Source organism: Scatophagus argus, chromosome 2 (assembly GCF_020382885.2).
Source record: "Scatophagus argus isolate fScaArg1 chromosome 2, fScaArg1.pri, whole genome shotgun sequence".
NCBI classification, from domain to species: domain Eukaryota; kingdom Metazoa; phylum Chordata; class Actinopteri; family Scatophagidae; genus Scatophagus; species Scatophagus argus.
This window is the reverse complement of record NC_058494.1, coordinates 13070063-13088885: the sequence shown is the minus strand read 5'-3', so window position 1 is coordinate 13088885 and position 18823 is coordinate 13070063. Positions and strand designations below refer to the sequence as shown.

Genomic DNA, 18823 nt, shown 5'->3' with positions numbered 1-18823 from the left:
TGTGTTCTTTACGTTGTATTGTATTGTACACTTTGTGTATATTAATTTTTGTGTATTTTTTCAGATTTAACCACATTTTAAAATTCGAGTGCTATAATTTTCTTCATTTTCTCTCTGTGTGTGTGTTTCATAACGTGTGTTTCAAGTCTTCCACCTTACAAATTCCCCTGTTTTGAGACAGCGCAGTTAAAAAAGAATGCATTTGGATCAAAAGTCTCAAAGGAAACACTTTTATGCAAACACACACAATGATGAGTCTATTGCCTGGAGATAATATCAGCCGTCACTTGTGTCTGATTTGATTCCAGCTTGACTGACACCTGCAGCGCCGTCGCAACTCCTCTAATCTGCACAGACTCCGAGAGAAGCAGAGCGGTTTTATTATGACTGGTGGCACAGAGCGCGCTGCTCACAGGCTGGGACCAAAATGCCCTTGCTGTAGAGGATTAAACTATCTGAAATAGGATATATGGGATCAATCAAACTGTGAGAAGAAATTTCGGTTTCCAGGCTGATTCAAATGCATTTTATTTGGGAAGCAGACACTTGGTGATACTTCCTAACTTGGATGTACTTTGGATTTTTCTAATGGATTATTTAAACGATTCAAATTTTTCTCTCGGAGACACTAATTCAACAATAACAACATCAGCAACAACAACAACAGGTAAATTAAGAATATAATCAACCGACCACCTTGCTTGCTAAACATCAATATTGCGTTGAAACGTGTTTTTAAACAGCAAACATGACATGCATACAGTTCTTTTCCTTTATGCTTTTCTATATTCTTCTATCTCCCTAAATTATCTTACATCCGTTTTAATCACGCAGTCATACACAGTTAATATCCAACAGCGCAAATGTGGGGTGCTGTGAATTCCCCTCACAGTAAGCTTTGATGAGAAACAATGAGATATGGCTACCTTCATCAGGTACAAACTTTACCATTGCTAAAAGCTATTCTATTTTTAATTATAATAATACACATAATTTATCTTAAAAATATACAAAGTCACTGACTGGGTGTGGTAAGATATTTTTAATTTCTGTTTTTAAAATGGACACATCTCCATAGCTACCTATGTTGAGGTTTATTCTTGTAGCATATGAATTATTGCGAAGGTCTTTTGCCTCCATTGTATATTATTGTCTTCATTTTGTTCTGCCCTGAAAGAGTCAGCACATCCACATGCACACACAAGAGCATGATGGGGGAAATATGTTGTCTGGTCTGGTAGCGGATTTGCTTTCCTAGTAATCCCCTGACAAAAAAAAAAATAAAAATAAATAAATATCATTGCTCTCTGTAGTCTATACTTGAAGTATCAGAAATAAAATAAGTCATTCTGTAGTAAAATGGACAGTTTTTTACTATTAGAGCTGATGTTTTTGAATTTATATTATGGCTGCATAAGTGTATATGTTGTATTTTATGGTTGTAAATTGTACAACTGTACTTATATATTGTTGGGCAGCTAACTCTACAACAATGCATCATAATCTATAAGATTGCCATATGTTTGGACTATTAATGTCCTATGAGAATCATGTAGCTCAGACAAACAGTCTGTTATCAGCTTTAAAACAATATAATTTCAGCTTATCCATGAGAATATTTAAAGAGTTTATGTATTTAATTGAAGAATCTTTCAAAACTACAGATGAACACTTAATCCTTCAATTTAGCAGAGGCGTTCAAATTCAGCAAATTTGGAGATACATGATTTTTGCTGGACTTTAAGAAAAACCTGTAATCTGAAAGTTAGTAAAGCAGTAAATGTAGTAGAGTAAAAAGTACAGTATTTGTCTCTGAGATGTAGTGGAGTAGTTTAAGTTTAAAGCTGCATAAAGAACGAATTTGTAGGTAAAGTACAAATACCTTGGATGTATACTTAAGTACAATACTCGAGTAAATGTGTTTAGTGCTTACATTTCACCAGTGTTCATATCTCACAACATGAATAATACATTAAATACAACATACAATACAGTACAGTTTCCCTAAATATTTTTGCTTCCTGTCCAGTTGCAGATGGGCCTCTTCACTGTAGTGCCATCCTCCGTGTCCTCTACGGCATCATCTGCTTTCTGGGTATCATTGGGAACTGTATTGTCATCTACACAATCATGAAGAAGACCAAGTGCCGTGCAAAGCAAACTGTTCCAGACATCTTCATCTTAAATTTGTCCATTGTTGATCTCCTGTTTCTCCTTGGGATGCCATTCCTAATCCACCAGTTGCTGGGCAACGGAACATGGCACTTTGGAGCTGCGATGTGTACAGTCATCACTGCTCTTGACTCCAACAGCCAGATTGTCAGTACTTACATCCTGACTGCCATGACACTCGACCGTTACTTGGCTACAGTCCATCCCATCCGCTTCAACTACATTCGCACACCTTGTGTGGCAGCACTAGTGATTGGCCTGGTGTGGGTTCTGTCCCTGCTCACCATCATCCCTGTGTGGATGTACACGGGCCTGATGCCTCTCCCAGATGGCTTGGTGGCCTGTGCAATCCTTCTGCCTGACCCAGTCACTGATACATACTGGTTTACACTTTACCAGTTCTTCTTGGCGTTTGCTATACCTCTGACCATCATCTGCCTTGTGTTTTTCAAGATCCTCCAGCACATGTCCACCAGTGTGGCACCACTGCCCCCACGGAGTTTAAGAGTGCGTACCAGGAAGGTGACCCGAATGGCTGTGGCTATCTGCCTGGCTTTCTTCATTTGCTGGGCCCCTTATTACATCCTTCAGCTGGCCCACCTCGGGGTCCAGAGGCCAAGCTTAGCTTTCTCCTATGCTTACAACGTGGCCATTAGCATGGGCTACGCTAACAGCTGTATCAACCCTTTCCTTTATATAATCCTAAGTGAGACCTTCAAGAGGCAGTTTATCAGGGCTGTACATCCAATCAATCTAAGGTTTCGTGTGAACCAGAGCACCACCGATGCTGCCAGTGTGAGTGTGAGAATGGTGCCTGAAGGGCCTCAGCAGGAGACAGCCTCTGGGGAGATGATACCAGCCAGCGTGGCCCCACAGTGAATAAGCATCAGTGAATAAAAATCAAAATGACTTTATCACTGTGTAACAGCTGAGAAACACTATGGATGGGACATGAGCACAAGAACACACAGCTACTGTTTCAGAACAGTAATGCGTGCACATCAACTCCAATCTGCCATTTTATTTAAGCAACACATTCACTGACTTGTAGATTAGAGTCATTAAAACCCTGTTTTGTTGAGTTGAAAATATTCACAAGTGTGACAGTCCTGGTAAACTTTAAGTTCACGATTGGACTGTGTTTGAGACCGATTAGAGGGTGAGGCAGATTGGGTATTTTCTCCCTGCAAGTGGGTTCAGCCTGAAAGCAAAGCAAGAGTCATCTTTTCGTCAACCTATGTGGACATGTCTTGACCTGAAGTCATGCCAGCTGGAGTGAATCCACTCACCTCTTTCCACTGACTTTTTAAAATCTGCTTTATGGTCAGACTGAGCACAATTTAACACTGATCCACCACTGTAAATTACTGTTCTAGATTGAAAAACGGTGAATCCTTTCACAATTCTAGTCTGGATCACAGCATCATAAAAATAAGAACAGCACCTAAACACCTAAAGGATCCCTGCTGATATGTTATTATCTGCTGCCAAGTGGACTAAGTGTCAGAATTATTTGAAAATGTAGCTATAGTAAATTCTATAATATGAATATAAACACATTGACACATACATAATGTTTAAAAAGACGATAATGAAAGACATAAAGTACTGTGCGCCAGGTGACGCATGTCACCACACACGTTTAAAATAACATCACTGAGTGGAACAAACATGGACAGAAATGTACAATGACTGTCATAATAATAATAATGGAAAGAGATGTATTCAATGAGTTAGGAGCTTTGGGAACATTTAGAGTTTGTGCATTAAGACCTGCAAAGACGCTATGAGGTTTTCACAAACACTCTTGTTTGTGTGTCCTGTGAATTTCTAATCTCTGAAGAGAATGGGAATGGAGATGTTGTCTAATTAATTATTGTCCAATATGTTAGATACGAGGATGCATCAGAGAGCACCCTCCTTATAAGAATGAATTTGAGTCTCTTATGTCTAATGCACCAACTTTCTACAGATGTGTTCTTGTCTGCTTATATGATTGCTTATTTATTCCTCAAAAACCACTGAGTAACAAGCAGTTCTGAGTCCAGTTCAGTCATGGACAAGTGGCTTAGTGTCATTTGGCAAATTACAAACCAGTCGCTCCAGGAATTTATGTTATGATGTCAATAATAAATAACAAATCCATCCATTTGATTTACTGCACTCAGCTTGTGTATATTAATGCAACTGAGAGCCATTTTTACAAGCCCAGAGAAGAAAGTAAATTAAATTGATTTTTACCTAGGATTTATATCCACAAACATCCAAAAGAGTTTCCTCCTGAGGAAATGTGAAATGTTTTTTGTCAGTCACTGAAAGTTGCTGCACCCTCAGTATTGATTCAATCTGAAATTAAAAGGCAAGAATATAACTGTAGTGGTGTATTCTGGATGAGCTCACATGTCAAATCTATAAAAGAGTGCCACGTTGTCAATGAGGTGTTGTTAATATTGTTGTACTGATGTTAAGTTCTGTTATATTTTAGTGTGTACAATAATGATGGTGAAACTATGTGCTCGGGATGCGTTATTCATGTAAATAATGAAATATCTTAATCCCTGGAAAATAAAACTCAGGGTTTCTCAACCTTTATTGGCCGGTGACCCAGTTTTTAGAGTCTCAAAATTGTCTGCCAGCAGGGTGAGGGTTGTCATCGCTGCTCTACCTTTATGTCTAGCCAGGAGTGAAGAGAACATTTTTGGATTTCCACGCTAAAAAATGAAACTGTTTTTTTTTTTAACCATTTTTGTTGTGAAAAATAAATCAGTCAATCTTAGAAGTCCTCAGTAACCCGACCTGTTTATCAAACCACATCTTACAGGGTCCTGAATCCAAGGATGAGAAACTCTGGTGTGTCTATTGTTCTTGTCCGTTATGAAGCCAAAAAAAAAACAAAAACAAAAAAAAAGCCCCATGTCAAATCATCACTTGCTGACAGAACAGTAAGTCATGGGCCACTCTGTATGATGCAAGCATTGACAGCTTAATAAACCAATGTGTTGTGACAGAAATATTTTAAAAATTGATATATGAATATTGTAATATGAAACTGTCCAACAACTACTTGTTTTTGTCAACCTTGTGATTTCACTCAAAGATCATTTCAACTTTCTCTGATATTTAAAAGGTGCAGTCAGCAATTCTAATGCAGTACATTTATTGTTCTTGTCAATTTCTGCGAATCTCACAATCACAATCACAAGCTGTCTGATATGTGTGTGCACTCTGGAGAAGAGAAAAATAAAAACAAACTCTAGTGTTCCACCACAGCTGTGTCTCTGTAAATGGGAAACAAAGTGACTCAAACTGAGCCACACAACACTATTCCAGTCAATCAGCAAGAGGAGAACCAGTTACGCTCTGACTTCTGCCTCTCCCTCTGCTTCTGCTGGCTATTCTCCTTCAAGCAAATCTTTGCCCACAAAGGACAGAGTTACGCCATAGTAGTCACAAATTTTAAGTAACATCGGAGATATCTGCATACCATATCTGCAGACAATCTCTCTCCAAAATTAGTTATTCCACCTTCAGAAAGAATTTTCAGTCCTCAAATACATATAGCTATAGTGTAAAGGAACTTTTCAGTGTAACAGGAAGATGAGGTTGGACCACTTTGCAGATACCAGAAGCAGAGCTGAAGTCATTCAGATTTATTCACAAAAAGTTAGAGTCACCAATTAACATATTGTCTTGGACTGTGGGAGGGAGGCAGAGCACCCAGTAGGACACCAGACACCAGTCTGTCGCTGCCACCTTTCTACACGGACACTGAGTAAGATATTGTTACAATCTGCATTTCTTGACAAAAGACCCCAAAATACTGAACTCTAAACTGAAGATAGTATAGACAACAGGGATGTCTATACTAGCTGGTGTGGTGGTGAAGCCAAGTGGTCAGAATAACCTTCCCAGAAAAACAAAGGAGAATCCAAGCAAAGACAGGATGCCAAAAACAGCAACAAACAGAGAGTGTCACCAGGTGAGGGAAATGGCTGAAGGAGGAAGATGCATCTTGGAGAGGGAGACAGAAAATGAGAAGAGCATCTCATCAACAAGAGCAAAAATTCACAAGGAGTTCAGTCCAAACAGCATTGTTACTACAAAGGGAGTCAAAAGATCCGGTGAAGGTAGAGCGGGAGAACTGCTCTTTTAAACTGCAGGCAGGAGGTGGAGTTGATTGGAGATGAATGAGATACAGGTGTACTGGTGGAGAGCTGGGAAAGAAAACCACTCCCAGTGCTGGACACAGACAAGCAAAGAGAAAGGACACAGGGAGAAACCAATACACCTGGGAGGGGAAAAACAGAAGAGCACAGGAGGGAGACAGGGAACAAACTAGCAGATCCTGACAGATGTATCAGAATGAGGGATTTGATCATCAACTGATGAGTGAGGAGTAGAGAGAAAAAGAGTGAGAGAGCCTCAGTAAGCCACTCCAGAACTCACTCATATTATTTGAATATATGTTCAAAATGGCCCAAAAGTCTTTTTGATTTGTCTATTTTGAGTCCAACAATGTCATGTCTAAGGATTTAATTAATGTAGTCACACCGTGTGAAGTGTAGTGCAGCACTCAAAACAATTGCAGTAAACCTCAGAATTACAGACTGAAATGAACAGATATAAACTGATATCCCCAAATCTAAAGAGAACTGTAATCTTTCTAGCTAGAGTCAACATGCCTTTCAGTTTATAAAGTTTTAAAAGTTAAACAAATAAAAGAAGGGAATGAATCTAAGAAGGAGATGAGGGAGTGAGATTAGATTATATGTGTGAGCCAGATAAACAATGTCAAGGAAATTGAAGTGAGTCCAGATAAGATGAGGCTGGATGTCAGCCATCACATTTAAATTGAGGCACAATATCAAAACCTAGAAGCCGCTACATTTTGGTAAGTGTGTCTTTATCACAAAGCAGACACAAGGTCATTTATCCAGATTACCTGTGAGGATAAAAGATCTGATTTCCAGTTTCCCAAGATATATTTGTTCTGCTGAGATCCATATCAAAAGCTAAATCAGAGACCCACAATATTCTCAAATATTTCTTATTCAGCATAACACGGTTATGGTGCTTATAAAGGCAATCCAATTACACCCTATGCATGTTGTACTCACTCAAACATCAGAGGCAGTTTTAGGGCATGAAAGTTTGACATAAACTTTTGGCAAATGAGATCATCATCACCAAGGTGGCCAATAACTCCTTTAACTAATCGGAGTATAATCAGTCAAGATTTTCTTACCCATAATTTTAATGCATTGAAACTTTAATTATGGCTTATCCTGTGACATTCAGAAATAAGCTCTACAATCTTGGATCTTTTATACTGTAAAGAGGGGTGTTCCAGAGAGGACGAGAATTGGACTAACTTGAGAGCATATATGGTGTTTGCAAATCTAGTGCAGCTTCAGGTCAACACTTAATTACTTACAATTACATTACAATTACACTTAATGTGAAAGTATCACCTCTGAGATGTACTTTTGGAATTGAAGAAGAAGGTTTCTCTTTGGGAGGTTTTTATTTTCTGGGAGTTTTCCTTATCTAAATCGTGGGACTAAAGAAAGAGAATCTTGTATACACAGAGCTTGGTTTATTAATTTGAAATGTACTCATTTACTGAAAACAAAATACATGTCTGTTTTTGTAGTAAGTAAAATAATCCATAGGACTACAAATGGATTATTTGGATTAATCTTGTACTCATCAGTACTGAGGACTGGCACTTCTAATTTTTGCCCCCACGAGTACCCGGACTTCTTATTGCAAACAGTGTTTTTTATGTTTGTTATTGTATGCTGCTGATGCAGCCAGTAGCTAACTGCAGGGTAAATAACTCAGATGTTTGTGGTACTAGTTGTGGCACCAACACCAACCTGCCAACAATCGTGGATGAATGAATGAATCTTGACAATATCACTGGACCCAAATACATGCAGTCTTGCCAATACATCACAGATTTTCTTTTGAAATTTCTTCTCATTACCCAGTTCAATGTATTATTTTTTATATATATATATATAATCCACTTTTACATCTCTAAAACATTTGCGATTCAAATGTGGAAAAACTTGTACTGCCATTCTGATTAAGACTGATGACTGAAGATCACATGGTTACTTATACTCTTTGGTTAAACTTTGAGTGAACAGCTCCTTGATGTGATTCAGAATGATTCAGTGATTCAGTAATTAATGTCTGAATTAATTCTGAATAGTGAGAAAACATTGCATTTAAGTCTAAAATCTGTACAGTGTTTAGTCACATGTAAATAAATAAATACACAAAACCTTCAGTTAAAAAGATAAATTTACCCAAATTACAGAGGATCACAAAGGATCTGACCATGCAGATAGCTGTTTTCACCTGCTGAGGTTCTGAGATACACTATATAGACAAAAGTATTGGGATGTGGCTGTTTTTCAGAGGTTGGACTTGGTCCCTTACTTCCAGTCATGGAAATCTTAATGCTTCAGCATGTCAAGATATTTTGGACAATGTTATGCTTCCAACTTTGTGGCAACAGTTTGGGGAAGGCCCTTTTCTATTCCAGCATGACTGTGTCCCAGTGCACAAAGCAAAGCCCATAAAGACATGGTTGGATGAGTTTGGTGTGGAAGAACTTGAGTGGTCCACACAGAGTCCTGACCTTAACCCCATCCAACACTTTTGGGATGAACTAGAACAGAGATCTTGAGCCAGCCCTTCAGTGCCAGACTTCACAAATGCTTTCTGCATGAATGGGCTAAAATCCCCACAGGAACACTCCAATATCTTGCGGAAAGCCTTCCCAGAAGAGTGGAAGCTGTTATAGCTGCTAAGTTGTCTATGTATTTATTATGAAATGTCATTAAGGTCCCCGTTGGGGTAATGGTTGGGTGTCCCAGTACTTTTGTCTATATGGTGTATGTCCCTTGTAATACCCCACAGTTTGGAAGCCTTATTTTGCAAACAACACTTCCAACAATGCTCCAAAATAACCACAGAAAAAGACACTTTTTAAATGGCCAAATCCATAGAATTTGTTAACATTAAGACAAAAACAACATAAAAGATACTAAATTGCTTGCTTGCTAGTTCCTTTTATAAACCCCTACCTCCCAGGCCAGGTGTGCCTCACCGAGCAATTAGGATGTAGAACACCTGGTCAGAGATAGAAAAGACAGAATGAGTGTTTTGCACTTAATATTGACTGCCACGCTCTGCCTAATTAGATAGCAGAGCACATTTGTGGGAGGGAGACCTTGTTAGTGTGTATACATACTGTTCATTTGATCAGCACGTTTCACTGAAACACTTTTGTAAGAAAGGAAATGTCTCACATCTGTGCATCTGGCAAGTATAGCTGCTGTTGTACTTTGACACTTGTCTGGTAACAGCGTAGCCTTTGAAGGTTGAACAGGATTGATCCAGTTGAGGTTTTAAAACTAACTGTATGTAATGAGAAAGTGTCCCCAGTCTTGAGGCAGAACATACAGTGTCAGGACTAGATGTTATTAGGTGGGAGGATGGTTTGATCAGTCAGATTCTGCAGAGATGTACCATGAAAATCCATTAGGTCTGTGGCGAATGCTCTGCTCCTCAAAGTCATCTGTGCAATTGTGATTAGCTCATCAGCCATAGCTATCACTAAAACTTCTACTAAATCTAGATGATTTGTGGAATGTTGTGCTTCAGTAGGATTTTGTATTTTTTAAACTGAGATTTGACAGAAGCTGTTTCATCACGTCAAAAACTGCATTTGTTTTAAAGTTGAACTACAATGATTAGTGTTTCCTGCAGTTCTTCTCATCAAAGTTTTACTCTCTGACAGTTGAAAACATACAGCAAACATAGACCATTAGGCTTGCTGAATTGTAATAAAGTGGTAGCAAATTCAAAAAGTACAGAGAGATAATGTTATGGTGTGCTTCATTCGGCCTTACCTGTTCATCCAAATGTACCAGAAAGGTAATAGAATGTGAGTGGTTTATCTTGTTGGTATTTACACATGTAGCCTTCAAAGATAGACCGAAGGCCATCTGAAAGGAGGCTAATCGAAGATCAGGATAAGGAGAAACAGCAGGTGAGACTCAACAGATGTTGCTGGTATCCCCCCTCCAAGACTACATCCCCAACATCATTACGTCCATCATCCCCAACAGCCACATCCTTTGTCATTGGCTTAATCTTCTGGTATTCCCAGCAGGAGAGAAAGAGGGTGTGATGCAACCGATTAGGTAATTTTCAAGCAATTCTGGGTTTAAAGGAGGAGAATGTTCCTTTTGCAGGTTGTTTTTTTTTCTTCTTTTAAAAAAAGCTGCTTAATGATTGTTCCTAAGCTATGTGCCTCATGAGTGAAGTCATTTAAGGCATCAGTGGTCTTCTTGGTCGAGAGGTTATAGTCAGGATGTTCATTAAATGGCAGAAATACAAATTTTGTATGATTTTGACAATAAAGTTGGACAGCAGCTGAGACAAGGTAGCTGGAGGAGGCAAGGCAGCTTTGCAATGCTGGGCTCAAAAGCAAGCTTCAAATTAACCTTCACAAAAACAAACCAACCAACCAACCAACAAACAACAAAACAACAAAAAAGCTACACACTCTCTTTTTGCTTTACTACTATTTGTCTCCAGCCCTAAATTGCTTCAGGGCTAAACTCTTATCAACCTTGCAAACCATAACACTAATTTTCACTTCTGTTGAATCAAACTGACAAACACCAGTTACAATAACAAACTGTTATGTGTGGGATCCCTGAGACCCTCTGAGTCCTAATTCTTTTAAGGCAACTAAAGACGGTAAATATTAAGAGATATTGAAGAAAGAACTTGTTTAATGGCTGCAGTCTCTTCTGGCAAAATCAAAGCCAAAGTAAACAGCTGCGTAGTTGCTGATAGCCTCCCCTTAAAGTTTGGCTTTCCTACGTTATGTAAATGCACCTTTCACCAGGAGTGAAAATGTATTAATTGTTACTGTTTGCAGCAAGTAATTATTTGAAGACATGGATTAATAATGGCTAACTAGTGTAAAAAGGGTCACTTAGTGATTATTCATTATAAAACTGAAACCCTAGATTTTGCAGCTGTGCACCTCATTGTTGAGGTGTTCGTTCTGTGCTGGTTCACTCTCATCATTTCCACAGTGTTGTTTTCAAATGCAGCACATAGCCATTTCACTGAAAACGCACTAAGGACAGTTGGCAACTAGCTAGAATATATAACCAACTGTTTACTACGAAGTTTACCATATCAACTTAACAGATGATAAGTCAGTGGTGTGTTCATGCTTTGTATCAGCTGCCCGCAAACCCCCACAGCCATAAAATGTTTGCATCACTTTGCAAAAAAAAATGTTGTGCTGATAATTCTCCATGAATTACATAAACATTTTTACTAACGCCTAAAGGCATTTTTAAAAATTGCTTGGCACAGACTATTTTACAGTCTAAACTCAAAGATATTCAGTTCATTTAAAAATGACTAAGAAAAACAGAAAACCCTCACATTTAAACAAGTTTGTAAAATGCTTGAAAAATGACCAGAATGATAATGACTTTTTCGTCCATCTAAAAAGTGATTCATCAACTATTTACTACTTTTTTTCTATGTAAGTACATATACTCAAATACAGTACTGCACTGCACACTGTACAATTTTGAGGTACTATATCTTTGTTGTATTCTCCTTAGATTCTTTTTGCTACATTTCAGAAACAAATGTACTTACTTCATTAAATTTAGTTATTAGTTACTTTGGAGATCGAAACTGTATTCAGCAAAACTCAGATAGTTTCCTTTTTTGTCTGTTTGTTTGCACAATGAACAAGCCCAAAATAAATGCCCTTTCACCCCTTTGATTTCCGTAAATGTATTTAAAATAGAAAGCAATAAATTGTTGCATTAATAACATTTTCATTTGCATATTATTTTAAAAAAATGCATAATCAAATAAGCAAGTGTTGACTGAAGGCCATAGTCATAAATAATTCATAAATATTACATTTTAATTTAGTGTATTAAAAAATAAAACATACCATCATGTACAGGAGACAATTTAGGCAGAAAATTGCTTTTACAGTGAAAGCAACTTGTTACACCCTTTTGCAAAACATAGAATACAATGCATGTGAGTTCAGTTGGACACCTTGGCATCTTATTCCCAAAACACTACACTCCAGAGGTCAAAGGTCAATGAAAATAAACTTGTTTATTTACTCTTTCTGCCTCTCTCACACACCCACACACAGTTCTGTGTGCATCCACAAATATATACAGACTGTTTTTTTAATAAAGTGTAGAAAATTGCATATAAAAACATTTCACAAAAATGTGATAACACTCAATAGCAGTGCTCTGTTTGGCACAGTAAACACTGTGTATAATCATGTGGCGCCTCAACTGTACGAGCCTTGCACAGAAAACCACAAAAGAAATTACAAATTTCTAATGCATACAGACCTTGTGTCCCTATTGAAAGCTTTTGTCCTATTGTAAAACAGCATTTATCTTTCAAATAAATTGTCCTTGTCTGGTTTTGTCCTCAGGAAAAAAAGAAAATACAATGGAATTTGTCAGTGATCACGTGCAACCTTTGAATGGCTGAGTGTGCTTTCACCTGGCAAGGAGAAAGTATCTCACTTTGTGGTTTAGTATCAATTTTGGAGAATAATATTTGGTGTGCTTGACTTCTTCAGTGTTCACCTTTTCATGTACCAGCTCAAAGAATGAGTTTCACAGCACTTCCCAATCAAAATTGAAAAAGGAAAAAGACCAACACCTATGAATTTTCATAAATTGTATACAGTAAAAGAAGTGCATGTAGTGATGGGATCTGAAAAGTTGTAATGGCCAGCAGTGGGCAACTCCACTGGCTGCAAAAAGAAGTCTGATGGTATGTAAGCTTATGAGAAATAAAACAGCTTCTTCTCAATTGATTTATTACCTTAGTTAACAGTTTCCTAATGAGTTTCCGGTCTTCTTCAGTACAGCATAACATCAATTTTGTAAATTATGGTCCCATTTAGAATAAAGCAGACTATAAAGAAAGTATGCTTTTATGCTGGCATGTCTCCCTTTGACTAACGATTCATTTGGACGCAGGTATAGATGGGTGTGTATTTGTCCTAGGGTCTTCAGAAAGTCAGACTCAGTCTCTCATCAAAATATGTCAAAAAGAAGAAGAAAGAAGAAAAAAAAAATGAATGCCAAAATGCCAAATGCAAGATTCAACTGGTTGCTTGTGGTTACATATGCCACTTTTATACAGTCCATGTGAGTAAGACATTCACGTATTATTGCTTAGACACTTGAAACAGACTCACACAATCACAGGTTACTGGAAGTGCTGCTAAAAATAGAGGAAATATGGAATGTGCTCTTGTATAGGTTGTGTGTTAGTCAACTTCCTTGACACTTCACTACTTTCAGTAGTTACATTTCCACTTGCACAAATTAGCCTAACTCATTCATTTGTAAATATAACAGATGTAAAGATTCTGAAAAAAAAAACCCAAAACACAACAAAATGCACCCTGAAAACACCTTTTCCAACAAAAGCTTACAAATCAGATTCATAGTGTACCAGTGTTCCATTAATAAAAGCATTACTAATGATCAATTATTTGTCAACATGACCTTTTTGGCTTTCAAAGAGTCATCATGGTCTACAAAGTGAGTCAAAGTGCACAGCCATTAAATGGTGAGGCTAGCTGTATGGACACAACTTTTGGGGAAATCTCAGGCATTTATGGTTATTGTTGATGGATTTTGTACAATTTTGAGGCTGAAACTTGTCAGAGGCAAGGGGGACCCAAACATTTAGAGAGTTATTTATAGGGAAAGTAGAAGCTATCCAAGACATCTCCTGATACATAAAAATTATGGTTGCACTATGTGATAGCAAAACCTCACCTCTAAAATAAAAAACTTCATGTGCCATAGGCTTGGAAGGAAAGTGTGCTACAATGACACTGTTGATAAGACATAGAAGCTTGTATCCTTGGCATAAATGTGTGAAAATGTTAATTTAAGTGTTCAAGATATAAATAATAATGAGCTACATAGTGATAATCCATTCATTCATTTTCTATATCCGCTTATCTGTGTAGGGTTGTGAAAGGCTGGAACCTATGGTAGCTGATAGTGGGTGACCAGTCCAGGCTGTACCCAGTCTTGTGGGGTACCCAAAAGGACAATCACAAAGGGGCACACAAAGACAGACAAACACACCTAGGGGCAATGTAGAGTAGCCAATTAACCGAAATACCTGGAGAAAGCCCAGGCACAGGGAGAACATGCAAACTACACAAAGAAGGGCCCAGACTGGGATTCAAACCCAGAACCCTCTTGCTGTGAGGTGACAGCGTTAACCACTGCACCACAATACTGATGATCTACATAGAAAACTGACTTCCATAATGCAGATGCTTCAATTTTAATCCTTACAGATTCCTTCCGAATAATAAAAAAAGACATGCTTGTTTATTGTATAACTGATATCTGAACTTATAACTCTATTATTGCAAATGTAATATTGAAGTGGGGCATTGTGAAAAGCTTTGAACAAAATGCTTTATTTGCAGCGAAATTCCATTTTTAATTCTGGTTTTGTGCAGTTAACATGAATAAACTTTTTTCCTATTCAAGTGGTTCTGAGTTTCTCTATTTATACAGCTGAAAGCTGCAAAACTCAGGAGGTGAATAAAAGATGCATATTCAGTGTGATTCCCCATACAAAGAAGAGAATATACAAAAGGTGTGGGCCATGCAATGTCTTGTATATTCATCAAGTTAAATAACAAACTGAATTAGCTGTCACACCATCTTGACAGTTATACACTGCTATTTCTGAGGGCGAAGTATTTTCATTTATATTTCATTTTGCACCTAACAGTGAGGCATGACTGACTGACTGTATAACCACATTGCCATTCAATCTTTTTAAGCAGTAATGTTATTTAATTAAAAGCATTCCCTTATTATGTGCAAATTAAATCTCAGCACTGTGCAAATATCAACGTAGGGCCATACATGTGTAGAGCCTGAGAAGGCATCACTGGAAATATCTGTGCACATATAACTTGTGGCTGCAAGTCATGAAAATGAAATTAACACTCTTTTGTCCTCCACCAGTTATCTAAAAAACTTTCAGAGCAGTGCTTGTCTCCCAGTTGCTCTGGCTGAAGCTGCACTAGGGCCAAAAGTATAAGGGTAATAATTTAAATGTGAGGCAAGTTATTCTGTGAAAAGATACCTAAATGTTGGTTATTTTAATAAAAGATAGTAAAATTAAGCAAGCATAACATATTAAAGTACATGAAATATTCTTGCATGTTTCCCATAGCAAAATAAATCTTCCAGAGTGTATAAAGTAAGCTCACAGAACATAAACCCCATCATAATTTATAAAAATACTCTAAGCTGTGAAAGTTTCCTTTTTATGTTTGCATTTACTCTATCATACTAATGAAAACATTCGTTGAAGGGAACAGAGTCCCCAGTGTCACTGACTCTAGCTGAAGGAAGCCATGATGGAGTCTTTCACAGTAAAAGTTTATTGCAAGCTGTACGACTGGAGGGACCGCACTATAGACTGTAATTATACAGTAAATTTACTGATTGACTAAATGCAGTTTTAAGTGATAAATTGTGGTGGAAGAATATGTACAAACTTAAGTGCGATCTGTTCTGCAGAATTCTTAGTGAGTGTTGACCGCTAATAATGTTAACTTACAACAAATACACAGTAAATGCACGGAATGCATTCAATATTGTTAAATGATGTCACAGAAAAAGTGTACACGTTCTCTAAGTGAGGAGACTGCAACAATATTGAATATTCTGTGATGCTCAGCTTTATAACACTACTGGTCATTTGTTTTTGTCAAATATTGATTAATAAACCCAGGTCTCTGATCCACCAGAATACCACTCCCAGCGAGTAATTAGTTAGGATTCTAATATTTTCTAAGCAATTTTAACTCAAAATAAACCATGATTGCAGTCTGGTTCACATGGGGATAAATCAATACTTCATCAAAACACTTCTTTTGGTTTAAAGTGATCCAAATGGATGCTTACGAGAAACTGCTACCTCAAAGCACCAACGTCAATCAAGTGGACACATTACATTCTTATAAATGAACACAATCATTGTGTCTTGAGTGTAAGCAAACGACAGTAAGAATTCAAAATGCAGTGATGAATTCCAACTCTACTCTAAACTCAAACTACAGCAATAAGACACAAATGTGGATATCATGCTTGTAGCTATGTGTGTGTGTGTGTGTGTGTGTGTGTCTAAGGGATTTCGTGCTTCCAGTGCTACCCAGACAAACTCATTGGTCTAAACTGCATATTTGTTGCTCAGGCACTTGTTTTAAGTAATATAAAAAACAATAAAAATCATCACATCATTTCATTCTGCTCTTTATAACACAACATTGAAGGACCCTTAATTTGCTCCATGTGTCTCAACTCCATGGTGCGAGCCAGTTCATTTTCTGGCAACAAAAAGGCGTACCACTGTGAATTGAGCCCTATTGCTTTGATCTCAGAGGCTGTTCACACCTGGCATTAACATTCATCAAATGGACAGCTTCATGTATGTCAGTTCACACGTCATTAGAATACATTTCCAGTGACCACTTTGGGTTGGATCTCATTTCCCCAGATGCAATAGCACAAAGAGACACAAAAAACAAATAACTAATGTTGGTCTGAGAAGCGTCACGTGATATAAATTACAACACATGCAAGTGGTCTGACTTTCTTGCGCTGAAGGTGAATAGCTGTTAAATGTAAACAGGTAAGAAACTCTTTAGACATGGAGTAGCTGACACACTGATGCAGCGATGCCGCAACAAACTGATAATGTTATTCACAAGGAAATAAGCAACTTAATGTATTGTGATTCATGCAGATTTTCCAGGAAGGCATGAATGATTTGTTAATGAAGTAAAGTCGCAAAGTTTTTTAACTTTCTCCTCACCCAACAAGTCTCAAAAGGTTTTTCAGTCTGGGTATACTGAAGTTACTGTTTAAATGGTGAAATCAGGAGAAACAGTGTATTCACAAACACCTGCTGCTTATCTTGACAGATACGAGAGCCCAAACACTTTATATGCATTACAGCAAACCAAAGGGAGGTGATAGCGTGTGCATGTGACACCATTTTGCCTGCAGTTGTGTCTTCTTATGTTTTGTGGAAGATATCATTTGAGTCTTTCACTGTGGTGTAGGACACATTTGCATACACACTGGTAAAAGAATGTGGTCATATGTGACCAAGACGACCTCTGAATGTGGTGTGAGTGACTGGACCTCAGTGTGTGTTCAAAGCGTTTGAGTGCATTCACACCTGTACTTACAGCTGTCCATTTGTGATTAAATCCCCAAAGATACATTTAGTGCAAGGTGTAAACAGAGCCTCAGAGACTGGACGCCATTCACTTGCTAACAGCTAAAAGGCTTTGTGAGAGTGGAAGTGTTAAACATCTCTGTGTCAGAAGCTGGACTCGGGGACTGTCCTTTTGCGCCCAAGTGAGGTTGTGCTGTAACGGGTCTTTTGCAGGGTACCATAAGATGATTTGTCTGTTGTCAGGCTGCGTGATGGTCCCAGGGCTGTAGACATCCCATTACGACGCAAAGATGCTGTCCTGCGCATGCTCTGCTCTGCTTTGGTGGGGATGTTGGAGGAGCTCTGGGAGCGTTTGATGTCAGCCTTTCGTCCCACCTTCCCATTTGCCAGCTCATCACCCAGATGGCCTGAGCCATTGGACTTGTCTCCCTCCATCCGAGTTCCTCCTCCTGCTGCCCCATTGGACAATGACAGCCTAGAGAGGGTCCTCCTGCTTCCTTCTTCACTTGATCCTTTCCCTGATTCACCCTCCCTGGACTTCCTTGTGTCCTTTTCCTTCTTTATAAAGTTACTTTTGAAGAAGGAGAGCAGTCCCTCATGGTTTTTGAGAACTTCTCCTTTCTTGGTCTTAGAATTTCCTTCACATGTACCCTCACGTTCCCGATCAATCCTGTCCCCTTTTTGTCTTCTTAGAGTTCCATCATGAAGACTTGGAGTGCTGTAGCTGGACTGAACTCCAGCACTGGAACTCTTTTTTACCTCAGTATCCTGGGAAGGTTTGGAGGAGCTCTGTTTCCTGGCATCCTTACTCCTATTGAGGGTGTTACTGCTAGAGCTACTGCTGAAATTCATGGTGCTCTCATCTCTTGTCTGGTTTCCTTTGCTGCGTCTCAAACTGGCTGTCTTTTCTGATGGCCTCCTCTGCCCCTCTGGTACCTGTGGAGACTCATCTCCTGTCTTACCCACACAACTTATGCCCCCAACACTGGAAGAGCGGACATTGGTTGCAGCAGTTTCCTTTGTGCTGCGTGGTTCACTCATGAGTGTTACTATTGGATCCTTAGTGCACCGGGGCCGCCGGCCAGATTCCAAGTACTGTACCAACTCTACAGGGGCAGGATCTTGGAGAGCTGAAGGAACTGGGTCAGGTTTCCGTCTGTCTTTTGAACCAAAGGACCAGCGCAGAGGAAGCATTTTGTTCAGGGTGTCCTTGGTCTTGCTGGGGGCTCTCATGCTCACGCTGCGTCCCTGAAGACCCCTGATAAATGGCCTGCTCTCAAAACCCCCTAACAATGAAATATTGAGGACA

At 38.6% G+C, this 18823-nt stretch overlaps 2 protein-coding genes across 2 annotated transcripts in view; one reads left to right on the top strand and one right to left on the bottom strand.

Annotated features, from left to right (window-relative positions):
• Positions 1-281: 281 nt before the first annotated feature.
• Positions 282-3269, top strand: mchr1a (melanin-concentrating hormone receptor 1a). The gene is made up of 2 exons (XM_046379121.1): positions 282-667; positions 2036-3269. Exons 1-2 carry the CDS (start codon positions 589-591, stop codon positions 3049-3051), a joined length of 1095 nt encoding a protein of 364 aa, XP_046235077.1. The 5' UTR covers positions 282-588; the 3' UTR covers positions 3052-3269.
• Positions 3270-12139: 8870 nt separating this feature from the next.
• Positions 12140-18823, bottom strand: part of usp43a (ubiquitin specific peptidase 43a) — a 102269-nt gene continuing 95585 nt past the window's right edge. Inside the window, exon 16 of the mRNA XM_046410587.1 lies at positions 12140-18800. Within this exon, the coding sequence (XP_046266543.1) occupies positions 17659-18800 (1142 nt within the window). The 3' untranslated portion in view covers positions 12140-17658. The remainder of the gene's footprint in view (positions 18801-18823) is intronic.

What these genes read in the sequence shown, in the direction of transcription:
- mchr1a (XM_046379121.1), top strand. Translation starts at nt 589, where the DNA reads ATGGATTATTTAAACGATTCAAATTTTTCTCTCGGAGACACTAATTCA. An exon ending in ATCAGCAACAACAACAACAG is followed by an intron (nt 668 to 2,035) that starts GTAAATTAAGAA and finishes GTCCAGTTGCAG; the next exon opens with ATGGGCCTCTTCACTGTAGT.